The sequence below is a fragment of the Brachionichthys hirsutus genome, chromosome 2 (assembly GCF_040956055.1).
Source record: "Brachionichthys hirsutus isolate HB-005 chromosome 2, CSIRO-AGI_Bhir_v1, whole genome shotgun sequence".
NCBI classification, from domain to species: domain Eukaryota; kingdom Metazoa; phylum Chordata; class Actinopteri; order Lophiiformes; family Brachionichthyidae; genus Brachionichthys; species Brachionichthys hirsutus.
Window position 1 is genome coordinate 12668346 of NC_090898.1, and position 13512 is coordinate 12681857.

Here is a 13512-nt window from a genome sequence, read left to right on the forward strand (position 1 = left end):
CCTCCCTCAAAAAAAAAAAAAACGTTCAGCTGGTCCTCACTTAACGACGGAGTTACGTTCTTAAGACCCGGTCTAAGCGAAACTTCCGTTGACCGAAAATGTTTACACACAAAGGACCCTACGTTGCTATGGCGATGGTTACGGGGTGCACCCCACCTCTCGCCCATAGTAAAGCTGGGATAGGCTCCAGCAACACCCGTGACCCGCAAGGTAGATAAAGTGGAGATGAAAATGAATGAGTGAATTAATTTGATTTTAGATTTGCACACGTATAGGACATTTATACTGCACATTTTCACTCAAAGCTCCACAGCCAGTACATTCCGCTTGTCGTGACAGTGATTTATTGTCGCTAAACACATACTTTTAAATTTCAGAAAGCCCGTCCTAACTCAGAGTCATTGTTAAACGAGTACGTTGTTAAGTGAGGACCACCTGTTTTACAGTACTACACAAAGCTGAGCAGTTCACAGGACAAAACTTCCTGCACGTAGTATAATAGCAAGGGGCAGGACTTGGGATTGGGCCATAGAGACTGGTATTATTGTACATGGGCATCTAGCCATGAAATGACTGGCCATATATTTTAAATTGTATTTTGTTCACTTGAAGAGGGAATCACTGCACTGCACCAAATCGTCATGCTCTGGAGACTTTGTATTGTGATGTTTTTAGAGAGCCTCAGTGCTGTTAACAGAACCAGAGCATCTTGTCATGGTAGCATTTCGATATCTTCAAATGTACTTCAATATACTACTGTACTTTCTGTTCCCTGGCAGTTCCGTCCCCAGCATCCTTCCACCGATATAGTCCCTGTCTCTCCTCTGGACATGTCCAAACCATCGAAGTCTGGTCTCTCTGACCTTGTCTCCAAAACATCTAACCTTCACTGTCCCTCTTATTGTCTCATTTCTAATCCTGTCCAACCTGGTCACTCCCAAGGAGAACCTCAGCATCTTCATCTCCTCCACTTTTAGTTCCGCCTCCTGTCATTTCCTCAGAGACACTATCTCTAATCACGGCTGGCCTCAAACGTAACTATAAATGTGGACATTGTGAAACCCTTTTGTCTAAAAATACCACTTGTAGAAATATGAATGGCTAAAATCTCGAGAGGATGCTGCTCCTTCTAAGCCACATGTGTCAAACCTGTCCAGTGGAGGGCCGAGACACTCCAGGTTTTCTTTCCAACCATCTCTCCAGCAGCTGATCTCACTAATGAGTTCCTTCTCTCAAATCAGAGGTGTTGATAATTACAATCACCTGCTTTATTGGCCGGCTGGAAGGAAAACCTGGAGTGTCTCGGCCGTCCACCGGATGGGTTTGACACCCCTGTTCTAAGCTTATACTGTAAATGTTGCTATTGATCTGATGATATAATCACATCGTTGGTTTGACTGTTTTGTTTTTTTTAGGTGCAGTTTTGCATCTTTTATCTTCAGCAAGCTTCATTTTAAATGGAAAATAAAAGCAGTGTTTGGAAATAGAGGAGTATTTTACCTTCATCCAACTAACCCCTAATGAACGCTCTCTCATGAAACCCAGCCGCATCTGTCAAAAGACAAGAACATTAGCAGAAAGTTGTATTTCGCGGAGGACATGGATGGACCACGTTCACCAGGATTGTGCCATCACCTTGCAGAAATGTCCAGCAGACACCTCACCAGGCTGGCGAATGCGAATCATTAGCCATTAGCCTCGGCATCCAACTTTGCCATGCTGTTGAGGACGACCAACACACTCACGCACACACACACCGACACTCAACAGCACACACACACACCGACACTAAACAACACAAATGCACACACACAGAGATCCACAAACACGAGTTGACGAGCGCAGCGAGTCAACCATCGGGCGACCAACACACCCACGCCCACACCCACGACACTCAACAGCACACACACACACACCCCGACACTAAACAACACAGACACACAGACACACACACACCCCGACACTAAACAACACAGACACACAGACACACACACACACGAGTTGACGAGCGCAGCGAGTCAACTCGTGTTTGTGTGTGTCTGTGTGCCCCCACAGACGCGTAGCCCTCGTCGAGACCATTCCGAAAATGTATTTTGTGTAAAAATCGCATACTCAGAAAAAAAGTTATATTGTTTTTGTACAGCAAAGGGAAACTGAGTTGAGATTCACAAAATAAGGCTGAATTAGACAAAACAAGTGTCATTAAACAACATTTACGTGAATGTTTTGTGTCTCTTTGTAATGATCAGTAGACAGACTGAGAGGCACCACAACCCGCCGATTGAAGTTGCATTGGGTGAGTTGAATAAAACAATGCAATGTTGTTATAATCTTATGATTTTAGAGTGTGAACTGGATTAAAATGTTATTTGAGTTTGTCATCTGATGCTTAAAGAATGCTGCGGTGAGCCACATTTGCATGACATGAAGGCCATGCACGAGAGGGACTTTCACCTGAACCGATCCCCGTTGCTCAGCATAGCAAGAACTCCTCACAGAGTTCCTCCTCACACCTTTATTGATATAAAATATTCGAATGTAACAAAGCAAGCTGAATGCGGCTCCAACTGGTCTCATCCAACAAAGACTTAGACGTCAACACACGTCGCCCCTCTCCCCTCTCCTTCGCCTCCCTTCCTCTCCCCTCGTGGTCTCCCCCTTCCCCTCTCTCCCCGCATCTCCTCTTCCGGCATCCTGCCTCCCGCCGGGGCCTCGCGGCTCCCTCCTTCCTGGGGGTCTTGATTATGGGGGATGGGTGGGATGCGTCGGGGGCGGCGCTCGATCCAGGCCCTGTGCATGGTTGGGCCCTCTGACACATGTGGGTGGGATGGGTGAGGCTGGGGACTATGGTCGGGCTCCCTCCTCCCCCCGCCTGGTTGGCTGGGGCCTCATGTGCTGCGCCTCTTAACTCACCACCTTAGCACAACACATTTGTAAATATACACATAGGGACATGCACCTGGGGGGTCTGGTGCTGGGGGGCGTTCACCGAGCGTCCCTCTGCAACCCCCCCCCCCACCATTTTAATGCACCACATGGGGTTACGTGGGTGCTAGGCGGGGAGATAAGGGGGAGGGCGCAGGGCAGGAGTGCGCCGTTGCCCTCCTCCGCATCCCCCGTCTGGCCCCTCCTGCCCCAAATTTTAACGCACTACATACATGTGTATATAGCACCTGGGTGTCCACACATTCACGGTGTTGGGAGGGTTCCCCAGTCTGGGATCTGGGGAGCCATATAGACAGGGTATGGGGGGGGGTTCACAATCAATTTATTTATTTTTGGCCTTGGCGCGGCGTGTGGGGCCTTAGCGGGCTGGGCTTGGGGTGGGACGGTGGTCCGGCCTCCTGCTCCCTACTCTCCATCCCAGGGAATAATACTCTCCTCCCAAATGGCTGTATAGGGTCGGATAGGGCTGAAGCCCCTGCACTGTCTACTCCCGTTCCCCAGACGCTGGTTCGCTGGGTTGGGGGGTTGCCCGAGCTCGGCGGTGGGTTGGGTGGTGGGGGGGAGGGGTGCGGTGGGGGGGAGGGGGCGGGGGGGGGCGCGGGGGGTGGGGGGGGCTGGGCCGTGGGGGGGGCTGGGGGACTGTGGGGGGTGTGTGGGATGGGTGGAGGGTGCTGGGAGGGGGGCGGGTGGTTGGGGGGGGCGTGGTGTTGGGTGCTGATGGGGCGCCAGGCCGGCCCGCTGTGCCCCGTGCCGCTGCGCTGGCCTAGGTTTCGTCGGCTGTGTTGGTGTAAGTCGCCCCCGGGCCCTGGACTGGTTCTTCTGCGTGTGGTTCTGGTGGGGCCATGGTGGTCGTTGTTGGGTTGCTGTAGCTGCTTGGGGTGATCTGGGGGCTTATGTCGCCATTGTTGGGTCCGGGATGGCTGCCCCGTTCTTAGGTGGAGGTTTCACGCATGCCAGATCCACCACTCCAGCACCTATTAAAACTCGTTTAGAGAGTCAACCCCGCACACAGATCTCTGAGTTAGTGGAGGTTGCTGGGTCCGTGCTTGTGGCTCTCACTATGCTCTCTCTCTTTTTCCTCAGATCTGAGAACTTGGTGATCCATACTTTCCTCTAGAGACGAATGTGAACCTGGTGTATTGGGACAACTCTTGGTGATGATTGGATGGAAGGGGTAGAATTAAGGGGCACAAATAAATCCATTGCACTTTCTTCTCAGAACACTGTGTATTTGTCACTTTTTGTTTGTTCATGTGGTATGTTCACTGCGGTGTGCACAGCCCTCTACGGTGGTAAGCAGGTAATAAAATCAATAAAATAGGAATAGGCTAGGCTGCCAAGAGGGCAGGTGACGGTCACAATCACTATAAGAATAAAAATTGCATAGAACTCCAGCAGTGACTGACGTTATGTCCGTCACTGTGGAGCACGAATGCAGACAAGGTAAAGAAAAAAAAAGAAAAAAAAAAAAAAAAAAGAAAAAAAAACAAAAAAAAAAAAAAAAAAAAGACGTCAACACAGCAATTAATAACGCACATAACAGCCCGTCTTGCACAAACATACCTTTGTCAACTCCAAAGTCGGCCAACCTCCGCCTGCGGGCATTGTGGGCTGTCTTCCTTGTCCTCGGCTTCTGCTGAAATTTGTCTTCTCATGTAGTATTACACCAGAGCGGATCAAGATGAGGACTCTTTTCCTTCTCTTGTTGGTAAGGCCTGAATGTTTTATTTCTCTTCAGTGTGTGTAACTTATTCTATAGAATATATCTTTTTTTAATTTTTATTTTAAAGTACCAATGAAGAAAACAAAGTGAAAGCTCACGTATTTTTAACACAAAATACATTTCTGAGAGATACAGTATGTCCCTTGCAATTGCTTGTCTTTGAAACAACTGAGCGCCTATGTACAAAATAGTTTTAATTAGTTCAGAGCAGATGAAATAAAACAGTTCTGTTTACTGCATCATAAAAATACAGTTTGCAGAAGTAATTAACATACGCTGCTAAATGCACAGAGCAGCACTGCATTCGTGAGTTTAACAGCCTTGAATGGGTTACAGTCCATCCATCCATGGGTCATAATGTTAAATCCTGATGCCGTGCTTTTGGCAGCCACGTCTTTTGAGGTTTGACCTCAAAAGACGACCTCTCAATGGCAAATCAGACTTCGTTGAACTTATTTCCGTGGAACTAAACCTTGCTAGCCTTCTTGTCCTCTACCTTTATTGCTGCATCTCTTACTGTCATATTTCTACTTTAATATTAACTTAGTTTAGTTTGAGAGTCTCCTTGGGTCAAGAGTTTAGACAGCAAAAAAAGTTTTAAAAAGTAAAAGTATATTGATGTCGTCTGCGTGGCTCTGACAAGTTGAGAATACGTATCACTTTAATATTTTCTTTTTTTAGGTTGGACTAACTGCCATAGACAACTCTTGCTGTGGCCTCAGGAGACGCTTGAAACGGGTAACGTTTCAAATTGCAAACTTTGGCTAAATCTTTTTCTGCTAGCAGAGATGATCATGTAATTTTGATCTACACACATTGTGGGTTGAACAGGAGCTTTTGAAACGTTCCAAAAGGAGGTGGGTTCTGTCTACGATTGAATTGGGGGAGGAAGATCCTGGACCATACCCCAAATTAATTTCACGGGTAAAAAAAATAAAAATGTGTTGAAAATCAGTGTGACAGGTCATCGTGTAAATAATAACAGCAAGGTGTTTCCCATCCTGAATCCAGATGTTTAACGACATGACGGGAAATATACATGAGTTTCAAATCAAGGGGATGGGTGTGGATCTCGCCCCGCTGGGCGTTTTCTCCATCGATCCGGAGAAGGGCTTTGTCTACGCTCACAAGCCAATCGACAGAGAGACATACAGCAAACCCTTTCACGTGAGCCGGCACAGGGATCCCAATCCCAATCCCACTGATTTACTAAAAGTAGTTTTAAATGAGCGACTGTACCCGCAGATCCAGTTTGATCTCCTTAACAAATGGACCAAAAAGCCAATGGATAGGCAGCTATCATTTGACGTGGAACTACAGGACATCAACGACAACGCACCTACATTTACAAATCTTGAAAGAACAGTTAATGTGGCGGAAAGTACACCAAATGGTGAGTACCCGTAAAGGGTTAAAAGCATATGCATGTTTTCTGCTTGTCACATATCAGAACAAAAAGGTAACCTCCCTTCTTTCCTTCCCTCTACCCTCGGAAGGCTACTTGCCAGTGCAGCTGCACTTCATGGACAGAGATCAGCCGAACACCGCTAACTCCCTGGTCAACCTCACGATGCTTTCATACAACCCAAAGTTTCCCGTCATTGGTTTTAAACGGATCAGCGATCGAAGGGCCCAACTCACCGTTGAAGGATGTTTCGACTATGATGTGAGCACTTAGTGACCCTTTTTTGTGTGTGAAATGCACACACACACTGGTTTGCCATCATAATATCCATTATTTAAAGAAAAGAAAAAAGAAAAATCTCTGGGTTTTTTTCAGAAAGTTAAAAAGCATGAAGTTACTGTTCAATTAAAAGATCACGGAACACCTTCCCTTTCCTCCACGGCTGTCATTACTCTGAATGTGGTAGATTCAAACACTCATCTGCCAATGTTCAAGGATAGACAGGTACATTTGATTATCCTGATAACTGTATGAGTGACGCATGAGGCTAATGATGAAACTGCTCTGCCTGTCCAGTACCAAGCGTCGGTAAATGAATCAGTCACCAAAGACGACATTTTGAGAGTATCAGTTGTGGACGAAGACACTCCAGGCTCTCCGGCATGGCGTGCCGTATACTATTTCATCAAAGGGAACGAGGAAGGAAACTACAAGATTGAAACAGATCCCGAAACAAATGAGGGTATTCTGAGCGTCGTCAAGGTAATTCTGCTTTTTTCGTTTTTCATTTCTCAGTGGCCAAGAAAAAATTCTGCCATTTATCATAAGCAGCTGGAAATAGCCCAAACGCGTATGTCTCTTCCAGGGGAAGGATTACGAGAGGTCAAGTTTAATTGTCCTGCAGATCGGAGTGAAGAACGAGGAGTCCATTTTTGTTTGTGAAGATAAGTCAAAAGTAGTCGCGGTCCCGCCTGATGATTCCGTCAACATCACGGTCCGTGTGATCGATCTTAATGACCCGCCTCAGTTTACAAAGGATCCAGCTGACGTGTACCACAAAGAAGAGGAGAAGCCCGGGAAGGTGTTATACACTCCGGAGGTTACAGATGTGGACTCTGATGTATCGCAGATCAGGTTGGTGTCCGCCCGCTGTGCGCCCGCTGTGCGCCCGCTGTGCGCCCGCTGTGCGCCCGCTGGGTTTGCTGTCGCATCGAGAATAAAAAATGTACATTTGCCAACAGGTATGTGGTGTTAGAAGATCCAGCTCAGTGGGTGACCATTGATAAAAACACAGGACAAGTCATATCAGCTAAGAAGATGGACAGAGAGTCGTTCTATCTCAATGGCACAGACGCATACAAAGTCCTCATCGGTGCCATAGACAATGGTATGAAGAAGACATGTTGTTTATCTCTGGTAAACAAAAACATCTTAACGTTGCTCTTGTTCCCTTCCTGTGGTCTCCAAGGTGAGCCCCCCGCTACGGGTACAGGCACTGTCCGGATCCACCTGGGGGATGCCAATGACAATTTGCCTCAGCTGGTCAACAAACATGTGGTTTTGTGTGGAAACAAGGACAAGGTCATGGTTCCTGTCAAAGACGCCGACGCCCCTCCTTTCAGCGGACCCTTCACCTTCTCCCTGGGGGGAGATGACAAAACTGTGGCGGAGCAATGGAAATTGGAGCCTGCCTTTGGTTAGCGCTACTTTCTAGCCATCCTTCCATAAACAGTTCCAGTTGAAACACCAGCATTCACTATTCTTCGCATTCTTCCCCAGGTGAGGAAGGTGGACTTGTAAGCCAGAAACCACTCCCTTATGGTAACTACTTGGTCCCCCTGGAGATTCGGGACCAGCAGAACATGGCCGGGCATGAAACATTGACCGTAATTGTGTGTGACTGTGAAAAGGCGCATGTTTGCCGTAGCAAAAGGACAGCCTCAGCCGGCCTTGGGGCAGCTGCCATTGCGGTAATGGTTCTAGGAATCCTCCTATTTTTGTGTGAGTATGACAATCAATGTAACACACACAATCCCTGTCACACACACACACACACACACACACACACAGCACACACTATGCGCTGCATTCAGCCATGCTTCAAATGTTTGTCTGCAGTACTGCTGCTCCTCTTTATATGTGATTGTGGAAAGGAGTTCAAACACATTCCCATGGTGCACGAAGAAGGCTGCCAGACTCTAATCAAGTACAACCAAGAAGGAGGGGTCTGCAAGGTGTGGACAGACAATGGCCAGAAACCTTTTGTCATTTACCCAATTCATTCACCCCCTCTCTTCTCTGTCAGGCCGATCCTAGTCTGCTACGGACCTTGTCAAACAGTGCGGCTGTAACAGACGGCTTAATGCAGGGCACCATGCAGGTAACTCCACCCTCCCTACCTGTGCTGGCCTTTGTGTAAAGCAGGGTTCAGGGGTGTCAGATTCAGGCCCTCGACAGGAACGCAAAGGAGCTCTGGCAAAGAAAAGATTTACATAGTCCTGGAGAAAAATGTGTGACAGGACTAATCTGGTGACAAGCAGAGCAGTGACAAATGAGTGTTGTTGTAGAAGCGGTTGCAGCGTTTGAATCACATTCACACATGAATGAAATACAGCTATGATTGAGTTTATTGCATGTAGTGTGCAAAACATATGGGTGGGTTTGCAGTTAGGCTAATTTAATGCACATAAACTAGTGCCCTGGTTTTATTTCCCTGCATTTTCCTTCACAAATATTTGAATAAAACACTCTCTGAATGTTACTGACGGAAATAACATTTGCTTTGCTCGACTAGCTGCCGAAGGCGGCCCATCCATTCGCAGCAGGCATGGACACATATAACACTTCACGGTTTTCCACGGTGAGTTTCTGATCCTCAAATGCTCTTTTCTTTTTTTCTGCTGTGGGGTAAAAAAAAAAAAAGATTCCTAAGCAATACATTGAAGTCATGGGGTTAGGCGATGGGTGAAAATGTGCTTACTGTGTGTTTAATAGATGAACGTCGACATGTGCTCTATGGGCATGCAGCGTCAAAGAGACACTCTCAGAGGACAGACGGGACAGTCCAACGTGAGTGACTGCCCATCCGATTCTTTTTCTCATACATTTCCTGGTGAATTTTTGCTTTGCATTTGCACACTACCTTCTCAAGTCCACAAGGGAGTGCTACAGCCTCCGTTTTAATGATTAGCCGCGCAACGTGGCCTTTATCTGTCTCTCAACTTGTTCTCATGATGTCTCAAACCCGATCTGGATCACAGACAGATAAATCTAATCTAAGCTGATGCATATAAATGGATTCTCTCTTATAAAATGAAAACTAGTATTTGCCATCTCTTAAAGAAATAACCCCACAATTATAGCAACCAGCAGACAGGCTCAAGTGAGGAGATCTGAATCTGTGTACTTATTTAATTGCAGTACTCTAAGTGGACGGCGGGCAGGAGCAACACCTATGTAAGTAGTGCTCTTTGTTGAATTGTATGTTTTAAATGCTTTCGACATTTTGTAATACATATTCAGAATGTAGTTAGGGCTCAGAACGCGTCTCTCTGTGAACAGGGACGCTCGTCGATGTACAGTGGCGCTCTCAGCATGCGGTCAAATCAGTTCCTTGAGGACCAACTCAACAGGGTAAGAGGCGCTGTCTCGGTTTTAGTGCTTTGCTGCGTTGAATGAGTCATAAAACACTTGGGATAAAAGTTCCATAAAAAAAACGAGGAATGCAGCCATTTTTATTGATGAGTAAATAAAATAACCTGCTCATTCTGCACAGCACTGACTGGAGCGAATGGGCTCTAATTCAACTTAATGCTAATGAAACTGTTAGAAACGCTGAAATGTGTGTTTTTTTCGATGACGCAGTGCCTGAGCATGGTTGATGGACATCACACAGACTACCTGGAGTACAAGCCCCACCAGTATACGTACGAAGGGCAGAGCAGCAGATGTGATTCTCTGGATCGGATGTCGCTGAGCAACCTGGACAACGATGTGACATTTCTGAATGATTTGGGACCAAAGTTCAAGACCTTGGGAGGCATCTGTCAGCCGACAGGTAGATACGCACCGGTTTAAAGGCTCCCTGTTGGACTTCTCTGCCCCTACTTTGAGGTGGTGATCATCGATTGACCTGCCTGGATCATCGGGGGAAAAGACATACAAAAATGTTTGGGATATGTTTTTGGAACATCTCCTCGTAAAAGCTGTACGCTATCTGGCTCTCATACATGTAAGCCCAATCTTAATTCTTCCCTTATTTTAGTGCCACTAAAAGCAGAGTCATGAGGGATTTTGGTTGAAATCATGGTTGGACCTTGGTGTTGAATAGATTCAGCTGCATCAACCATGACCTGGATGACCACAGACATCATCAAATCAGATTTGATGCCTGCTTTTTCTCAGGCCTCCCTCAAAAAAAAAAAAAACGTTCAGCTGGTCCTCACTTAACGACGGAGTTACGTTCTTAAGACCCGGTCTAAGCGAAACTTCCGTTGACCGAAAATGTTTACACACAAAGGACCCTACGTTGCTATGGCGATGGTTACGGGGTGCACCCCACCTCTCGCCCATAGTAAAGCTGGGATAGGCTCCAGCAACACCCGTGACCCGCAAGGTAGATAAAGTGGAGATGAAAATGAATGAGTGAATTAATTTGATTTTAGATTGGCACACGTATAGGACATTTATACTGCACATTTTCACTCAAAGCTCCACAGCCAGTACATTCCGCTTGTCGTGACAGTGATTTATTGTCGCTAAACACATACTTTTAAATTTCAGAAAGCCCGTCCTAACTCAGAGTCATTGTTAAACGAGTACGTTGTTAAGTGAGGACCACCTGTTTTACAGTACTACACAAAGCTGAGCAGTTCGCAGGACAAAACTTCCTGCACGTAGTATAATAGCAAGGGGCAGGACTTGGGATTGGGCCATAGAGACTGGTATTATTGTACATGGGCATCTAGCCATGAAACGACTGGCTATATATTTTAAATTGTATTTTGTTCACTTGAAGAGGGAATCACTGCACTGCACCAAATCGTCATGCTCTGGAGACTTTGTATTGTGATGTTTTTAGAGAGCCTCAGTGCTGTTAACAGAACTCGAGCATCTTGTCATGGTAGCATTTCGATATCTTCGAATGTACTGCAATATACTACTGTACTTTCTGTTCCCTGGCAGTTCCGTCCTCAGCATCCTTCCACCGATATAGTCCCTGTCTCTCCTCTGGACATGTCCAAACCATCGAAGTCTGGTCTCTCTGACCTTGTCTCCAAAACATCTAACCTTCACTGTCCCTCTTATTGTCTCATTTCTAATCCTGTCCAACCTGGTCACTCCCAAGGAGAACCTCAGCATCTTCATCTCCTCCACTTTTAGTTCCGCCTCCTGTCATTTCCTCAGAGACACTGTCTCTAATCACGGCTGGCCTCAAACGTAACTATAAATGTGGACATTGTGAAACCCTTTTGTCGAAAAATACCACTTGTAGAAATACGAATGGCTAAATTCTCGAGAGGATGCTGCTCCTTCTAAGCCACATGTGTCAAACCTGTCCAGTGGAGGGCCGAGACACTCCAGGTTTTCTTTCCAACCATCTCTCCGGCAGCTGATCTCACTAATGAGTTCCTTCTCTCAAATCAGAGGTGTTGATAATTACAATCACCTGCTTTATTGGCCGGCTGGAAGGAAAACCTGGAGTGTCTCGGCCGTCCACCGGACGGGTTTGACACCCCTGTTCTAAGCTTATACTGTAAATGTTGCTATTGATCTGATGATATAATCACATCGTTGGTTTGACTGTTTTGTTTTTTTTAGGTGCAGTTTTGCATCTTTTATCTTCAGCAAGCTTCATTTTAAATGGAAAATAAAAGCAGTGTTTGGAAATAGAGGAGTATTTTACCTTCATCCAACTAACCCCTAATGAACGCTCTCTCATGAAACCCAGCCGCATCTGTCAAAAGACAAGAACATTAGCAGAAAGTTGTATTTCGCGGAGGACATGGATGGACCACGTTCACCAGGATTGTGCCATCACCTTGCAGAAATGTCCAGCAGACACCTCACCAGGCTGGCGAATGCGAATCATTAGCCAATAGTAGTCTAAGCACATGTGGCGGCCCTGAATCAGGATTAATGTATCCTGCTTGCTGCACCTCAGAAACAGGTTCCAACTGGCCACCACTAGAGCAGCAGAAGCATAATGGGCAGGTGCTCTAATTGTTGTGTTTGCCCAGAGGATGTATGATACTTACGTTTGGGTGTTACCTTTTTATGTGCATTTGTTGTTGTTGCAGGTTGAATCTGGCCTGTTAATCTTGTACGATAAGAACCACAGATCTAAATTTAGACATGACAACAGTAATGCTTTGTAATGCTTTCGAAGCAATGCTTTCGAAAATAAATAGGCTTTAACAAAACACGGCTCGTAACAAAAATAAATAGGCTTTAACGAAACACAGCTCGTAACCAAAATAAATAGGTCATTAATGAAACACGGCTCGTAACGAAAATAAATAGGCCTTTAATGAAACAATGAAACACGGGTAACGAAATCAAAAAACAATAGCAGTGTACAGTAGCCTAGAAAAAAGGTCATTGGTCACTATCTTCCTCCTCCTGCGCACTGAAACCATTGAAGTCCTCTCCTTCGGTGTCGGAGTTGAATAGCCTCAGAATTGCTTCCTCCGACGTTGGATCGGCTTCATTCTTGCTCTCCTCACTCTCATCTGGAGGCAAATTCCTGTTGCGACTTGCTCTGTTTTTTGGCGGCAGGAAGTCCGGTGTTCAGAATATTACAGGAAGCTTGTTAAAGTGGGAAAATATACGTAAATTTGCCGCGTTGTTGCATAAACCGCAAGGTTCAAAATATTGGAAAAAACTAGCGGCTTATACATCGGGAATTACGGTATATAGGTTTATGTTTGATGAAAATATAGAAAAGAATTAAAGATAACCTTCATTATAGAAATTAATACTAAAATAAAACCTAAACATTCTACACTTTTCCTCGCTCGTTGAAGGTGTGTGGCGCAGGCGGAGAGGAGGAAGACTCTGAGAGCCCTCCTCTTCTTGGGTTATGTAAATCCTGCTGGGCATTTTCTTCTCAAAAAGTCGGATTTCGTCGCAATGATAATCAATATTATACTCTATAATGTTATCCTTGGCTTACCTCTGGAAGCGGCTGCTGAGTGTCCTGACTTGTCTTTTGTTGCTGGTGTGACATGGACTATACGGACTTGACTGAACTTGTTTGTCTCACACTTCAATTTTCTTAGGAATTATATGTTTGCAGTACAAAACTCACAATTAATCTTCTTTCATTGTCTTGTCAGGTAAATCTTGTGCCAAAATCTTGTGTGCTAAGCTTCACCGCCCATAAAAGTGACAGTTACATTTTTCCTGAACAGGTGTCGAACATCCCACGCAGCTGAGC

The 13512-nt window shown here is 45.8% G+C and overlaps 1 protein-coding gene across 1 annotated transcript; it reads left to right on the plus strand.

Moving 5' to 3' along the window:
* Positions 1–134: 134 nt before the first annotated feature.
* cdh26.1 (cadherin 26, tandem duplicate 1) lies at positions 135–10361 on the plus strand. The gene is made up of 21 exons (XM_068753562.1): positions 135–210; positions 4527–4654; positions 5351–5407; positions 5501–5593; positions 5681–5836; positions 5915–6062; positions 6166–6335; positions 6450–6578; positions 6651–6836; positions 6940–7208; positions 7316–7461; positions 7543–7770; positions 7854–8075; positions 8193–8308; positions 8380–8454; positions 8869–8934; positions 9069–9143; positions 9495–9530; positions 9636–9707; positions 9939–10131; positions 10339–10361. Exons 1-21 carry the CDS (start codon positions 135–137, stop codon positions 10359–10361), a joined length of 2664 nt encoding a protein of 887 aa, XP_068609663.1.
* The last annotated feature ends 3151 nt before the right edge of the window (positions 10362–13512 follow it).

Excerpts from the sequence above, each read along its gene's own strand:
- cdh26.1 (XM_068753562.1), top strand. The coding sequence starts at position 135 with ATGGTTACGGGGTGCACCCCACCTCTCGCCCATAGTAAAGCTGGGATA. Across the intron at positions 211-4,526 it reads CAACACCCGTGACCCGCAAG|TCGGCCAACCTCCGCCTGCG; the intron begins GTAGATAAAGTG and ends TCAACTCCAAAG. Across the intron at positions 9,531-9,635 it reads CGGGCAGGAGCAACACCTAT|GGACGCTCGTCGATGTACAG; the intron begins GTAAGTAGTGCT and ends CTCTGTGAACAG.